The sequence below is a fragment of the Podarcis cretensis genome (genome assembly GCF_951804945.1).
Source record: "Podarcis cretensis genome assembly, chromosome: 1".
Taxonomy (NCBI): Eukaryota; Metazoa; Chordata; class Lepidosauria; order Squamata; family Lacertidae; genus Podarcis; species Podarcis cretensis.
In genome coordinates, this window is record NC_137170.1 from 88,147,166 (window position 1) to 88,164,254 (window position 17,089).

The window sequence follows — 17,089 nt, forward strand, 5'->3', positions numbered from 1 at the left end:
GGGGGGTGAGCGTGAGCTTTCCAGACCTGGTAAAAGGACAAGGCATGCTGCCTCACTGCCCTCCGCTTTCCATCTTCCTTTTGTCCTGCAAACTTCCCAGACTGCTACCTGCAGTCATTGGGTCAACCCACATGTGGGGTTAACCTGTTTGTATATGAAGCCTTAAGCCTGCCTTCAGGGATCACACTGTGCTCTCCCTGATTGTGAGTATACTTTCTTTTTATTGTTTATGAATAAGACTGTGGTGTCTTATTCTTTTAGGAGGGATTCAAGGGGTCTTACGAGGAAAATAGTAGAACACATTGCAATGTGGACAATCCAGATTGAATTGCATAGTGTCTTAAGGAACTCACACGGATTTGCAACTAGTTTTCTGCTGTGTAAAGGGGAATGCACTCTGCTAAGTAAAGGAATTTGCTAGCGCAAGTTAGGAAGGATATTAATAAACAATATATCTTCTCCTGCCACCCTGAACATTCCCAGAATTTCCGTTGTTCCTGATGATTGGCCCTGCTGCTTAGGACCACTTGGAGCTGTAGACCAAGAGCATCTGGAGAGCATCATGTTAGCTACTCCTGGCATAAGCAATACAATATCTGAGTGAAAGCACAGCAATACCTGTAGAGTTAATATTGATAACTCATTCCCTGGAAGACCACACACATGGAAAGTCAGCATATTAAGTAACCTAATCTGCTTCCTACTTGCAGCCTGATCTTATGCATGCTTATCTTCCTGGCATCATCATATGAGCACCAGAATGTACAGTTTGTAACCCCCTAATGGCCATAAAAGGGGCTTTTAATTCCTACTACCTGGGTTACTATTGCAATCCATCTTCCATGCAGTATCTCTAACCTCAGCATGTTCCAAATGGCTCCTAAGTACTTCCCCCAAACCATCCATTTCAACTATTTGTGAATATGTCAGGTTCTGGACCAGTTTTTCATTACCTCCAACTACATGCGTTCTTTTTTTTCTTATTTCTCCAATGAGAGGGATTCTACCCAGGAGGCTGGGATTTCCTCTTTTCCTCACCAGCCAACACTGTGGAGACAATATCTAGAGCCCTCTCTCTTCCTCATTAGCGAGGTCTGAAGCAATTAAACTGCAGGGTGGAAAGGTTCTGTCATGAAGGGTTTTGTCAGAATACATGGATGGGGAGAAAAATGCCTTGAAACCACAGCAAAGCAAATCGCAGCTTGCAAGTATGCTGAAGTAAATGCCTTTATACCATCATGAGGAGAATCCCAAGGCGTGTGCTTCCCCTCCCTGCTCCAAATACACTAATAGAACAATTACAAGATAAATACGGTATATTCCAAACACACATAAGTTAAGTGGCACAGTTTCACCAGGGCACCAGCCCAGGCAGAGTCTTTTTAGTCTATGAGCAAAAGGAGGGCACCAATCCTTTTTCAGTGATCTAGAGTTGGTTGCTGGATGCCCCCCCCCCCCGCTTGTTGGGCTTATGGTCCACTCATAGCAACAAGTTCATCTCCCTGTGAGTAGGGCTTCGAACCTCCTCTTCCTCCTCTGAGCATGAGGAATCTGGGCTGTAGCTGAAGGTGTCAGCACTGTGGCGCAGGAACTGTGTGCCAGCACTGTGGCTGCTGCATTCATCACCACCGCTCTCCTCTTCCTCCTCCTGCCCTCGCCCTTCTCTGGACAGCAGTTTCTCAGAGGCCTTGCTCACGCCCCTCTGTTTCTCAGCCTCAGCTTGTGACACCTGCTCTTTGGCCTTCCGGCTGCGTTTCCACTTCATCCTGCGGTTCTGAAACCAGATTTTCACCTGTGTAAGATGGACAGACAGACAGTGACAGGTACTCTGTTGGGAGATTTCTTCCAACACTCTGGCATTTCCATCCTTCTGTCCTAACCTTAAGACCCCAGATCAGCCTTTTTCTCAACCTGCTTGCCCTCCAGATGTTTTGGACTGCAACTTCGATCAGCTCCAGCCAGCATGGTCAGGGAGGATGGGATTGCAGCCCAAAAACACCTAGAGAGCATCAAGGGGATGGTGGCTGCTCTAGATATTCCCATTGTCTGTGTCACTGTGCCTTCTACTGTTCTCCATACGTGGAACCATACCTTAGTTTCACCTGAACCAGATTTACTCCCATACCATAACCTATGACTGATCACCTCCTCTTTTTCTGATAACAAGCTACCTATTTTTGCTGCACCGCACAGGAGCTACTTTCTTTCTGTACATTTGTGTAGCCCATCAACGTTCACCACAATATTTCCTGCAGTTTTCATCTGGACATTTGTAAAGCTACAGGCCTTGCCCTTCCAGTGTGTATGCACTAAGTAGTACAAAATGTGTGTGATATACACCTAAATATATCAATAAACCTAGTGTGCTCACAGTTGACATTGTTTATAGAGCCCAGAGGTTTGGTCTATCTATTTATTGCATGATATACCAAAGAAGTCCTTTTGTAGCTTTCGTTTCTGTGTGGTAATTGGTGCAAAGATCTTTATGGGAAAGTACTGGGGGAAGAGGAGAGTTCCCTTGACTGTTGCGAAGGCCATACACCCTCTCCCCCTCTGTGATGTACCTGCGTTTCAGTCAGCATCAGAGACGTGGCCACCTCAAAGCGCTTGGGCCGTGATAAGTACTTGTTGATCTTGAACTGGTTCTCAAGTTCAAGGAGTTGCTGGCTGGTAAATGCTGTCCGGGGTCGGCGGCACTTGCCCATCAGGCCAGACTGTGGGGCAACTGAAAGGGAAAGAGAGTCAGAAAGAATAACTTTGACCCAGAAGGATGTTACAGGGGGCAGCTGCATAGTAAGTGCAATTTGTTTTAAACTGGTTTAATATTATATTTTAAAATTGCTGGATGGTAATAAATCAGATTGTTATTATGGAAGAAGGAGGAAGAGGAAAGAGGAGGAAAATGAGGTGGAGGTCTGGGCTGTATCCTTAGCTAGAGAAAGAAAGGAACACAATACACTTTTTTAAAAAATTGCCAACAGAAACAAACTAAGCAGCATGTTTATGGAGCAGGTTAAAAAAACAACAACCCTACTCATGGACCATTGTATGGACAAGTAAGAAATTCCTACTCAGCCCCAAAACAGCCAGTGGACTGGGTGGGGACCAAAAATGAAGAGTGAGGGCAGAAAGTCTTAAACAGTCCCTCAGCTCCAACAAAGCGAACTGGACTGACTCCTTGGCAGGTTTTGAATAAACATTCACAATTTTTTTATTGATAATAATTAGCTAAACAGTTTGAGGATCTATACAACTTTGTAACATGCAAAAAACAACATTATTGGAGAAACCAAAGACTGGAACTGAAGGAAGTCGGGGGGTGGGGTGGGGGGATTCTGTGGGGGGGGGAGGAGGAAAATGGGGGGGGAAATAAGGATATGTTTTTAGATATGTCTTGTTATAACTTTGAATAAAAAATAAAAACAATTTTAAAAGTCCCTCAGCTCCATTCTTCACACCAGCCTCAGGGTGCAACTGCACACCAAGCACCAGAGCATCACACTCCTCTCCCTTGCCCAGTGCCAGACAATGCTCTCCTCACTGGGGTGTGTGGGAGAGCTTTGCTTAAAAGTGCTTATGGGAGCACCTTTCTTCTGCAGAACAAGACACTTCTTTCTACCCAAAGAAGTGAGATCCGGTGTGTGGTGTTCTGGTCAGAGTGTCAATCATCTTGATAACCTTCATGTTACTAATCCAATTTGGCTACTTTATGTCATAGCAAAGCCAGTTCAGAGTGAGAACAGAAACCATTGCCCTCACTCTAGGCAAAGACTTTCATCCCTGTTCAAAGACAGTCCTCCAAAAATCACCAAAAGACTGGTGATTTTTTTTTATTTTTTATTTTGCAGGGAATAGAAGTCTCTGAAAATAAAATAAATAGATCTTATTTTGACTTGTTCCTAGATACCACACCTCTAATTAATTCCACTGGAAACATACATAGATCCAATAAGGAAATAACACCTGTGGTAGTATTCCCTAACCAGCAGTGGCATTTGGTGCTGTATATGAGGCCCAGCAGATGCTGTGAGGAGACATAAGCTAGACGCATGGATCCCACTGCCTTCCCTTCAAGTAATGATTTTATTGCCTCACTGATATTAACCTGCTTGATATGTTATCAGTGCTCATTTTAACAATCACAATCAATTCCGTTGGTGAAATTAAACCTCCTTTATTAGCCTAAGGTGTATTTAATTACCTCCAGCTGTCCTAAGGTGGTGATAAAGGCAGCCTGACTCCACAGAGGCCTTAGAGCACCTATCTCACTAATGAACCTTTATCAGAGCAGCCTGCTGAATAGAGGAAGGAGGGGGGAAACTGAACAAAAGAAGCTTTGAGGGAGAGCATTTGCCCCACACAGGCAGAACAGGAAGGGTGCTGCTGATGCCCCTAATTATCATCAACTTTATGGGCTTCCACCAGGATTAGCTTTTACTGCCCTTCACTAAATAGAGAACAGACTTTCAGTGGTGGAAGTGGGCGAGGACAGACAGGTACAGAATGCCCGGAAAACATTGTGGGAATTCTATACAAACATGCAAGTTGCTTTGATCACGGCACACACTGGAAACGAAAGAGGTGAGTTCCTAAAGGGAAACTCTCACACCCCTAAAAAGGCTCCCCATCGTGCAGGAAAAGACAATGCACTGCCCTCCCATGGACTACAAATCCCATCATCCTTGACCATTGGTGATGCTGGCTGGGGATGATGGAATTTGTAGTCCAAAACATTTGGAGGGCCACCACATTGGCTATCCCTGTCACGGCAACATAGGAAGCTGCCTGATACTGCATGGGACCAGTGGTCCAATAAAGCTAAGTCCACACTAACTGGCAATGGCTTGCCAGAGTTTCAAACAGAGTAAATTCCCAGTCCTATCTGGAGATACTGGGAACTGAAGCTGGAATCTTCTGCATGCAAAGCAGTTTCTCTACTGCTGAGCTATAGCCCTTCCCCATACTCTGAAACATATCTCCAAGCCCCAGTTGTCAACAAGGTGGTGCTTAATTTGCAGAAGCTGAGTTAAATGAATGCCTCCATGTAAAATAAGCTAACCTGCCTGATCATAACCATGAAGGTATGTATGCATGGCAGTATCCAGCAAGGCGTTTTATTTGGCATCCGCCTTTGGATTGCTTTGTACTTTTGAATCTTTGTCCCTAAGGATCTGTGTCATGGAGCTCCTTGCTGCTCCTGTATATGCCAAGAAGATGCTGAAATTAAGTTATGGGAACATGGGTAAGATTGCCTCCTGATTGAATTCCTGCAGCAAACTCCTAGGTGGTTAGCAGGAGCTGTCTGGAAATTCCAGGGCATTTCAATATTAAAATAAAGTATTTCAACAGAGTACAACATTTCAGTTTTCAGATCGACCAATTGACAAAATATAGATATTGTAGATAATTTAAGGATGATGACCCTAATCTGGCTAAAGTTAGTCGTGATTAACAGCCAGCCCTATTTATGATCTTGCAAAAACCATTTATTTCAGTGGGCTTAGACGCACCTCACCCTAGGAGTCGAGTTGTAGGTCCATTGAAACGCATTGCTTGCAGTATAACTCGCATCTTAATTAACTTGGACTGAAGTGTTTGTACATTATGTACAAATTTAAGCTGAAACAAAATGCGGAAAAACATATTCGCATTTGAAGATGCCTATTTGACTGTCACCATGCAAAGGGAAGGTGGGATCCCAAGTCAGAGTGAGAACCTACAAGGGCAACTGTTTTCTGAAAAAAAATAAAATATGCCAACAATCTAGATGTACAGATGCAAATGAGGGCAGGGGGTGTCTTCCATGGATGCAGATAAATGCAGATGATTTCCAGGAAGAGGAGTAGGAGTGTGTGTGCAAGTGGGTGGCAGCAGTGGGAAGTCATGTTTCACCAGGATGCTATGTTTTATTTCCTCTTGTTCATATTTTGAGCATTCATATGAAATTAAATACACTTCCTAGGTGTTCTGCAGACTGGAGAACTGCCCAGCTTTCTTTCTCTTTATTCATTTTTCATGTTGGAGAGCAGCACAGAAACATTAAGGCAATTTGAACAGACCCTTGCAAGGCAGTTCGAAAGGAGCACTATCAAGCATAAGGAAAAAACAAAAACAAATGTGCCTCAGATAATGATAAAGTGGAAATGAATATTCATGAGTATTCAAAATTCACTAGAATGTCCCGTTTCACTTGTCAGTTTTCTCATATCTGTGACTGAGGCTGCGATCCTGAATACGCTTACTAGAGAATACCGGTAAGTATTACTGAACTCAGTAAGAGGCACTTCAAAATGAACTTTCAGATTATTTTTTAATTTTATTTTTTGATACCATGGGGTTGGGGTGCTATTTAGATTTTCAGCCTCATATGGGGGGGGGGTGGGGAGGTTAACAAAAACGCCACAGCAAGACTCACATCTTTTCACATGGAGCCAGGATGTCAAAGATGCTCCTGTGTTCTGTTCAAACAAATGTGAATTACTACTAAGATCAAAATATTCTCCTGCTTTTTCCCTTTTTTTATTTGCCACTGCCCATTAACTCAGGTGCTGGAAATGTAGCAAATCAGCACCTTATGCTTAACGCAGACTGTTAATACATAGACTTATTATTGGCCCTTTGTCTGTGGAAGGAAAGAGAAACCCCTCCATATTAAAAACAACAACACACCTGCTTGCAATATGCTATTTTTATTGGAGTTCGTCGTTATTAAAATATTAAACTCCACCCCACCACAACTTCTCTTTTAATAATCATCTTGATCATCTAGGCATCTTTGTTTCTCTTTTATTTTTCAGGTGTACAAACCAAAAGTATTTTAAACACAGCAAGAACGAGCATAAACAAAGGCTTTAAAGGGGGACAACTGATATTAGTAACGTGCTAAAATTTCTCCTGGAGAGTTGTAATTTTATGTTGTGAACCTCCCTGAGACCTACGCATGTAGGCAGGTATGCAAATTTAAACAAACAACAACAACAACATGTTTAAAGTGTACGTTTTCCCGAAGCACCTCTGCTTGTCGGCTGTCTGCAAGTTTTACAGTAGCCGCGCAGGGCAGGACACACCTTGGCATAATAATGGCTGAATGGCCTGACTGGGTGTGCCAACAGGATGCCAAATATGCCAGCTGGTACGCGCGATCTTCTGGAGGCTGCCCTGTCCCTGTGGAAAAGGGGAGCTCGGGCTGCCTGCGATGCCATCGCTGTTTCATGGTTTTGCGCATTTGCTGTTTCGTTTTTATTTTCCCGGTTTGTTTTATTGATGAAAGGCTCACCTTCAGAGGGCTGGGAGAGAGAGCATCCCCTAGTTATCAAATGGGTGGCCTAGAGAAGGTAATCCGGGGAGGCATGTGGCGTTAACATATCAGAGTCGAAGAGCCCAGCAGCAGATATGTTGCGGAGAAATGGTACTGGGCTATGAAACACTCATATTCCCTGAATTGGATTATCTTGGAAGATCAGAACAGGGGCGAGGACTTGATGACAGAACAACCCACAACATTCGGCACAGGGCAGCCAAACCGAATGAGACAGTCAGGCACGGGCTTCGCTTTACCAAGTTGTAATTCATAGGAGCCAATCCGGCTTCACTGCTGCTCTCTCCACGGAACGTATCCGAGTTGGGGATGGCGCGTGCCTTAGATGCGGATCTAGGTCTTGTTTGCTTTGAAACTGGAAATTTGGGGTGCATATCTTCAGGAGAGGCCTATGCATACATGCATGCCCACAGTTTCCCCTGCTGCTAGCTGCCAAAGAGGCTGAGCAAAACAATACAGAAATAAGTAAGTAAATACGTATAACTACTGTACCGGTATATCAATCCAACACGAAAACTTGGTGTGTGTGTTTGTGTGTGTGTGTGTGGAGAGAGAGATATAGAGAGAGAGAGAAAAATAGAGGTGTTAGAAACGCAACATGGGATTGCGCTATGGATTTGCACACGGTTCATACTCCTTGCATATCTTCTCCTTTGGGCACTTCAAAGACAACAACAGTGACATGATATGCTCACAGTTTACGGACGTCGTGTCGTCGTCCCCACCCCCATCTCCTTGCCAGTCAAACACTTCTGAAAACTGCGTTTGATTCGCTCCCGATCCTTTCGCGCTGGGAAACCACGAAAGCACAGCGGAGCGCCTTGAGGACGAACCTCCTGCGCTTCGTCCTTTCCTGTTTGTGCGGGTGAGGAGGGAGGGAGCCACGCTTCAGGAATCTGCCCAAGGAGGACCTTGAAGGGGTCACTTTCTTAGCCAAGAAAGCCTCCTCTCCTGACGAACAACGCGATCCATCCAATGCACATTTACTGGAGAGTAAGTCCCATTGATTCAACCGAACCGGGGCTCACTTCCAAGAGAAAGAAATGCGCTTCGAATGTGCTTTAAAGGTCTCGCGTGCACGCAGCCACAGGCTGGCAAGTCCAGGTTGCACAACTGACGTTGATTTTGCGCTCTTGAGACAAACCTGCTTCGCCTCCTTTCGTCCGCCCCCCAAATCGGATTTCAGGGGATATGGAGGGGGTCGGGAATTGCACTGAAAAGCCTTGGATAACAATTCCTTGAGGCTAGGTCCAGGCAAACAAATCTGAATGACAATGTCGCCCGGAAGACCATTCAGCAACACAAGCGACCCAGAGCCGCTTTAAAACCGCACCGGCTGCGGCGTTTATAATGAAATAATTAATACGCAGGTTTTGGCCGGGGCGGCGGCGGCAGGAATCCATCAGCTAACTGATTTGCTAGCCTCCCAAGGACAATTGTTGACAAGGATGCCCGTAGCTACGCAGATGACGCAGTTTAGGATGGGAATAAACTTCCCTATTTAAAATCACAGTTAATGAACATATTAAATCAAGGGAGCGATTGATGGGTGCATTCAACCTTAATGTACGGAAGCCCCTAATGCACAGCCTCTTCAAATGCACAGCCTCTTCAAAACCACCCACATTTTCTTTCTTTTCTCTTTTTTCCCTTCGTGTTTCACGAAGAGACACCGTTTGGGTTAGAACCAGCACAGCGGCAGAGACAGAGCTAATCCTAACTGGGGGAAAGGGGGAATCGGCGCACACGTGGATCTGCAGCTGAAAGGCACGTAGCTCAGTTACGCTGCTGGATATTGCTTTTTTTGTATTTGTTGTTAATTTAAGTAAAGTAAAAATGAGACGATTTTTTAAAAAAATGGCGCACATCTGTTGGAGCTGCGGTATGATGACCCGACACGGATGAACAAAAGGTCTAGAAAGAAAGAAAGAAAGAAAGAAAGAAAGAAAGAAAGAGGCATATTGAGTTCAGAGGGACTTTAAATGTCCTTGGAGTGTTCAGAGTCTGACTAAATACCAGGAAGAACTTTCTGACAGTAAGAGTTGTTTGACAGTGGAACGGTTTCCCTTAGAAGGTTGTGGACTCTCCCTTCATTGATGGTAGATTTTAAGTACAGTGTACAGTACTGGGGCAGGGTGATGCCTGTTCTCCAATCTTTTCCCCGATGTCGTACAGCTCTTGAGACAGACCCATCACAGACTGAGTGTGGGACTTGCTTCTGAGCAAACGTGTACAGGGTGGCCTTCCTAAGCGCCTTTATCCAGGAGCGGCAAACATCATGGAGTTCACGAGAACCTTAGTGATGCCTGTGTAGCGATGCCTTTACTGCTCACACTGATGGCGTTTTCACACACGCGCACCTTGCTCCCTAAGTGCAGCTTTAAAATAGTGGCTTGCGTGTATGAATGAATATGCCCCCCCCCAAAGTGCAGAATAAATGGAGTCTCCTTTCCGCGGGTAATACCCAGCGGTAGTTCTAAGTAACTAACCTATCGTCCGTTGATTTCGCTCGGTGTACTCCGAGTATGAATTAGTAGGATATTATCATAGGCATTCAAAGGGCAAAGAGTCGGAATGTCTTCCTGTTTGTTTGCAGGTGATGAGGAGCATCTCCCAATTCCATAGCTACATCATTGGGGGCAGTAAGAACCGGGCCAAAACTGAGGCTTTCACCATCCTCTCTGAGGCAGAAGATAACCCGCGCGGATGCGACTTTCAGTTGATCGAGCGACCATCTCGGAAAGTTGTGGTTGTCCATTACATGACCGAGTTGTCAAATGGCCCAGTCATACGTGCATGGCAATCACATCGCTAGATCTCCCTGTCAAAGCTCTTTCCCTTGTTGAGTTATTCTCTGCGCTTGCGAACGAGACTCGCAAGCGCGGAGATATGCGCAAGGATGACCAGAGATGGAGGCTACAGGTTGGCGAGGCGGCTCTAGAGTCGAAGATTGCCTAACTGCGCCATTGCCAGATCTCGGCGGTTCGTTCGCCCCTGAAGGCTCTTTGTAGTTGGCTGGTTGGCTACCTAACCAGTCTTCTGCCGGGTCTTCCTCCTTTAATGCAATAAGCCGCAGACACTCGTCTCGCGTCGTTGACCGGAGAACAAGGCGTGAAACAAGGCTTGTCCTTGCGCGCTGGAGCAGAAAGAAGGACAATTGCTCCGGGAACAATTTCCTCTGATGGGAAGTGGCAGCTGCGGAGCTACGCTATCACCTCTTCCTCTTCCTCCAGGTCTCCAGCTCTGGGACCCTTCAGCACCACCACCCGTCACGTTCCCGCTTGAAAAGAGTGGGAACAGATTGGCCGATGAGCCCTGGCCATTAGCTTTGGTTAGTTTTGCTTATCTTGCATGACCAGGTAGTCCAAAGCGGCATGCGCGAGATCCGGGACGCTACCCAAATGTCCAGGCAGATGAAAGTAATCCCCGAAAAAGGGCAAGAAGCCGTTCACCCGTTCATCCCGCCAAAGGGCCCATTCATTCACACGTGCACGGCAGGTGCTTCGCTCGCTGTCACAGCTGAACGTGTGAACTGCCTCAAGCTGAAACCTCTGAGTTTGAGGCGACGCCAGTCAATGCTCCTGCCGGTTGCCACGTAGACACCCGTGTTGCCAACCGAGTGACTAACCTGGTTTTGTAAACTCAGAACCATCTCTGTGATTTAAATAGTTGCAAATAAGAGCTGGTAGAAGGAAGGAGGGCAATCGCAAGCGCCACCCTGCTAAGCTGGGGATCCAGAGACCATGAAGGCAGGGCAGTCACCATCACCACATCCCCGTCCCGGTCAGCTCCCACAGTCCAGGCGACCAAGGGCTATTGACCTCTGAGAGATTAAATATCTGAGCTGCAGGTTTAGTGGCCAGGTTCTCTTATACCGAGTTAGAAGTCCCATTGTGTTTCAGTGGAGCTTATCTCAGAGGAGCGTGCACAGGATTTCAGCCTGACGGGACGACCCTCAACCTCCCTACCTGGAAGTAATCTTCGTTTAACTCAGGAGACATAAATTTTACCTAAACCCACATAGGATTGCACAGTTAATATTGTTTTCTGTCTGCTGTCTGTGGCAAGGGACATAGCGAGCTACAAACACAAAGAGTTAGAACTGAGAGCAGAACCACCAGCACCACCGGCTCCTTCTCGGCATAAGGCTACCCCTCTCGGCATCCCAGCTCCATTGGTGGGCTCAGGTGGTATGCGCTCATCCCTTGCAGCCATAAACTGAGCCATAATCTGAGAACTGACTGCAACCTTTCCTTCTTGTCCTGCTACAAGAATCTGGAGTATCCATGTGTGTGTTTTAAAGGACACCATAAAAATACTCCAGAAAATAATAATTGAAAATGTAAAGGAATGAGATTGGGGGTGGGGAAGAGGGAGAAAGAGGAAATCAAAGTGGTTTATTGAGATACTGGATCAATTGATCTCCAATTTTAAGGAATGGAACTGATATTTGGGGCATATCTATCTTACTATCTGAAGACATTTTTTAGGGGCATGGGTTTTTTTCTATGTTGAGATCGAGCACAGAATTTTAAACCATTCGCAATCATAACTAAATGCACCGCCCTATTAAATGTAGTTAAAATACTACCGTTGAAAGTGAAACAGTGTAACGTTAATATCGACCAATGTATTAATTGATGGACCTGTCAAGATGTTTTATTAATCCACTGCTCAATTAATAAGGAATGCTTTTCAGCTGATAACCAATTCAGTGTTTAAACGAGGTTTATCAAGGTGTTTAGTCGCTGCTGCTGCTTTTCTTCAAACGAAATCCCCATTGCTTTCTCATTTGGCTCTTGGCGACCAGACGCTGGCAACACCTCCCCCCCCCCCGCCCCGTTCTTTACTGAAGGGCAACATAATTTTTTTCGAAACTGCGAGGATTCTATTTCTTTTGTATAGCAGACTTTCTGAAATGTGAATGATGGAACACTTAGCCTCTCAGCCAGTTAGGAAGCCTTATAAAATCGCCTAGGTTTTTAAAGAGAAGCCAGTGGTCAGATTGAAGGTGGACAGCTTTGCAATTGGCATCTTAAAAATCTCCGATAAGGAATACGGAATGTGTCTTTCACACCAACTATTTAGATGGGGCGGGGATAGCCATCCCCACCCATCTCGCACACCTGTAAGCTGCATTCCGAGAAAAAGAGCTTAGAAGATGAAGAAATAGCGCAACATAACACACACGCAAAAGCTGCCGCTTTCTTTCTTCGCTTGTCTGCGTCGCCTGCTTCCAGCTGACAAGACAGAGACATTCTTTTTTTCTCCGCCGTTGGTAACAAATTAACTGCACCAGCCCTCCGCCAGCTCCAGCCTAAGTACCCGGAGACCTTGGGCGGATTAAAGTTCAAAACCTTTTACAACTTCCCCTGCCCGGGGTCGAGTGATTGATGTGGGAAAACTTGCCGGCAGGACAGCAGGGCTCCAGAGGTGGCTTGGCTCAGCTCAGCTCAGCCCCCACCCCACCCCGTCACTATGCCTTAGAGCCATGTTTGGGTGCAATAAAATATCACAACCGCAGTTGCCTAATGCCTCTGAACAGGTGAATCCTGCCGCGGGGAAGCCTGGAGTCTTGCCATAGTCGATTCCAGGCTCCTTCATAGCTCCCCTCTCTGTCTCCTAGGCAAAAAGGCGCTCGGGTATGAAGCACTCCCAAACATAGACTGTCTGCATTCGAAGCGGTGTCTGGAGCGATTTAAGCAAAGCACATTCCATCCATCGGCAGGAATAAATACCCAAAGCGGGGTGTTCGACTTCCAGTTGCCTAAATGTAGTCTTTAGGATCAAAATATTACTATGGGGGAGTAAGCCCTCTTGAATTCAGTGAGGCTTGCCACTGCCTAGACACGTCTGGGACTGCACCGCAAAATGCGCTGAGGACCACAGAAGGCCCCTACGGAAGGCAAAGAACATTCCGCCCTCTCCAACCGACCACTTTAAGACAGCTGGCTATTTTCATTCAGGAGCAGTCAGATCTAGTTATCACAACAATAGAAGCGGGTGGTAAATTTTCCTCTGTGGTAAATTTTCCTCTGGGCACTACCACATTACACAGAGCGAGGACTCACATAATTAAACGCTGTCCCAGAACGACACACACACACACACACACACGCAAGCACGTACTTGGGGGGCAGGTTCAGTAACGTAGCCGGAAATATATGCCTAGTTCTCTCAAGCATCAGATGGGATGGTTATGCCCAAACTTACCTCTGGACTGTACCATTTCCAACTACCCATTCCGACAGGTACGACTGCATGCTTCTTATGACAAGCCGTTCCCTTCCCATATCAAACTTGATGTCAGGAAAAAAAAATTTTAGCCTAGCCTTCTCCTTCAAATTCTTATTTTTCTATTTGTAGAAGTGTCAGAAACAAATGACTCTCCGTGAGCGCGCGAGAGAGTTCAAGGCGTTGTTGCTAATGAGGTGGTTTGCTTTGTTTTTAAGGTTTTTAATAGTATTTTAAAGTAATGTCAACAACTACTTTAAGTACACCTGAGTTCCCCTCCCTATTTATTATTTTATTTTATTTGTAAGATTGCTTACCCTATCTTCACCATGAGGTTCCAGGTTAATCTTTAACAGCCTCTGAAGACTGCCATTAACCCGCCCATTCTGAAATCTGACTCCTTTTTTGAGAGACCAGAATTCTGGCCTTAGGCTGCAATCCTGTACACATTCCCCGGGGAAGAAGCCTCGTTGAATTTAATGGGGTTTACTTTCGAGTAGGGATGTGCAGGAGGAGTGCACCGTTATTCCCTTTTTTTCTTGACAGCAATTCCCTTTTTTCTTCACTTCTCTCCAAAGCAAGATTCCTGGAACCACAGTTTAAATCACTTTCATGTCTTAGACACTTCTGCTTAACTGGGATGTAGAAGTCGAGGGACGATATTGTAGAAAAAAAAGCTAAGCATTAAATCTGCGAAGGCTTACTTGGGAATCAGCCTCACTGAATGCAGTGTGGTTTGGTTTTGAGCAACGGGAACACATAAGAGCAGGCTGAACGTCACGCTGTTGGGGGCTTCGGGGGTCACCTAGTCTAACTGCCAGCTCAAAACAGGAACCTAGAGTTAGAGCACCTCCAACAGATGGCGGAAGCGCCCAGCTCGAAGACTTCACGAAGGAAAAGCCCCAGTTTTCCCCTCTCCATGACAATTGGCTCTAGTGTCGAATTGCTCTTACCATTAAAAGGTGTCTCCAAGTGTATTTTTTTTCAATAACCATTTTTTAAAGCTAGGAAGAGCTAACATGTGTCATTTAGATTAGGTTGCGATGAAGGAGGATGTTAAACGTTTCAAAATATCTGTTAAGAACTTTTTAGGGGGGGGAGGACACAGATACCAGTCTTTTCACTAGGTAAAATTGGTCGGGGGAAAATACATCCCAAAAGTTGATATAAATATTCCGTTCTTATCAGGACGTTATTGGGAGAGCACTATGGGTTCAAATAACAAATCCAGGGTACAAGTACTCTAGGCGTGCACGCCACAGGTGCGATTAATAATTTTGCTAAACTACATGAAAAACCAGCTTACTTTTTTTTTCTAAGATAGCCTAAACTATAAACAGATTCCATGACTGTGGGCAATTCATGCCTCAAATGGTAGAGGCTGAAGCTCGGTTTTGATAAGCAGCGCGTGAGGGCAGGTGGGGATGCTGTGATGGACTTAACCCATTTGTCGAGTCCTGTAGGATCGGATCAAAGTCCCGCCGTTCAGCACCCTAAGTGCCCACCAGACGCTTCAACAGACGCTTCTGGGAAAGAAATCTCCTTCCAGAAAGTGTCATTCAGAAGCACGCAGCCATCGTGACTAGGAGCCGAGGACGGACTCGTATCCTTTTAACCACCTGGTAAGCCAGCGGCGAGAGCCACATCTTGTGACAGTGATTACTGTCCACAGCCACAATGACAGTGATTGCCACTGCACACCCTGCAATCTTTACCCACAGTTTTTGTTTTGATGGATGTGTGTGTCGTTTTTAGCCTCTTTCGCTTTTAAATAACGTCTTCGCAAGATGCCATGACCTTTCCCGCGCGCTCCTACTACCTGCCCAACCGAGAAGCAGAAACTGACCCCTCCAGAAGTAGAAATGGATCAAGAGGAAACGCGCAGTTAAGGAAGATCGCGCTATATACCGGAATGTGTTTCTTTTCCCGGGCGTAGCTTATTGGGCTCCACCAGTGGCCCTGGAGAGACTTTCGCCATGCGCCCTGGGCGCACGGTGTCCTCCCGGCTACCGGAGGCTCCGGAGCTGGGGTCTTACTCACCGTGGAAATCGGGAAAGCGGGGGGCCATGATCCCCGCGCGAATCCAGTGCTCCAGCGGGACGGCCCCGGCGACGGCGGACGCCTTGAAGTGCTCCGGACCCGGCTGAGGCAGGTGGGCGAAGGCGGCGCTGTAAGCGAAAGCAGGGTGCTGGCCGGCCAGAGCCGAGATCGGGTAGAGAGGGGGCGGGTACATGGCGGGCAGGCCGCCCAGTCCCGGAGGGGGAAAGTTCAACAAGCCGGGCTTGGGGATGAAGGCGGCAGGAGGCAACGGGGCCACCATGGTGGGCGCGCACGGCGAGGGCGTCTCGTTCCGCGCGCAGGAGCCCGGGCTCCCCGTCGAGCTTTCGGGGGAAGCGCTCTGCGCGGGTCGCGGGGGCTCCTCAGCCAGGAGGGCGTCTATGCGGAAGCTTTGAGATTTCTCCATGGCCTTCTGCATCATGGCCCCCTCTCCCCAGGAGCCTTTGGGGAAAGCGGCAAGCCCCTTCGGCACGCCGTCGCAAGGGCGAGATCTCCTCCTCTCAGCGGCCAGGCAGACTCCAGGCTCCTTCTCGCGCGGGGTCGGAAGCTTGGAAAGGCTTTCGCTCCCGCACGCGCACCTGCTCGCCCCCTCCTCTGGAGCCACTTCTCCTCGGTCGCTCCTCCTTTCCCTCCCGCCTCCGATCTCGACTGACACGCGAGGCAATTGTTTGAAATCTCCTCCCCACCTGTCTATTGGCTCCCGGCCCTTTTGTCCATACCGCTGCGGATCAGGAGCTGCTGCCCAAGTCATGAATAGCACACTTTGGAAGGCAGTTCTGAAGTAGCCTGAATAAAAGGGTAGGCTTCTTTAGAAGAGGGAGCGCTCACACCCAGTGCATTTACTGCAGAACCCTTCAGGCATGTCCAAAGTCCGTTTCGGGGGCCTAATCCGGCCCGCCAGTCTGTTTAATCCGGCCTCTGTGGCAGTTTATTTCCTGGGGTAAAATCCTAAAAAAAACCCCTCAACTTCAACCATTAAAAAAGCCCAACAACTTCAATCCTTATAAAAGGTTAACAACTTTGGTTGGTCCTTTGGTCGGCCCTCACGGTCCTTCACTTCATCAAATCTGGCCCTCTTTGAAAAAAGTTTGGACACCACTGTGCAAACTTACAGAAATAGCGGTGGCTGCTTTCAGAGGATACGGTCTTGAGAACCATCGCGGCCCCTTTCACAGGATAACATGGAGATCACCCTGGTTTTTCAGCTGTTCAGCTGGAAAATAGGGGCCAATCCTCCTCCACTGGTTGACAATACATGCTGAGGACTAGTAACTTGTGGTCTTATATTGCAAAGCTACAGTACCCCCCCCCCCGCCAGCTTTCTGCAAAGCCTTTTTAGGACACAGGCTAATTCTTTGACATGTGGCCACAGTATTATACTCAAGAACTGTTGTCCCGGTTGCTAGAACTAAACCGAGGGGCGCCCTTGTACCCCTGGGGAGGTCTGTAAATGTTCCTGTATAAGAGAAAGACACAATA

The 17,089-nt window shown here is 46.8% G+C and overlaps 1 protein-coding gene across 2 annotated transcripts; it reads right to left on the reverse strand.

Moving 5' to 3' along the window:
- Positions 1-295: 295 nt before the first annotated feature.
- Positions 296-16,189, reverse strand: LOC307212266 (uncharacterized protein). 2 transcript variants are annotated; one of them, XM_079969389.1, is made up of 3 exons: positions 15,593-16,189; positions 2,565-2,725; positions 296-1,774 (listed from the first exon to the last, which is right to left on the reverse strand). In XM_079969389.1, exons 1-3 carry the CDS (start codon positions 16,029-16,031, stop codon positions 1,481-1,483), a joined length of 894 nt encoding a protein of 297 aa, XP_079825515.1. In that variant the 5' UTR covers positions 16,032-16,189; the 3' UTR covers positions 296-1,480. The 2 variants fall into 2 exon arrangements, with proteins under 2 accessions (XP_079825515.1, XP_079825514.1); XM_079969388.1 differs by having other exon boundaries at positions 296-1,792.
- Positions 16,190-17,089: the final 900 nt, after the last annotated feature.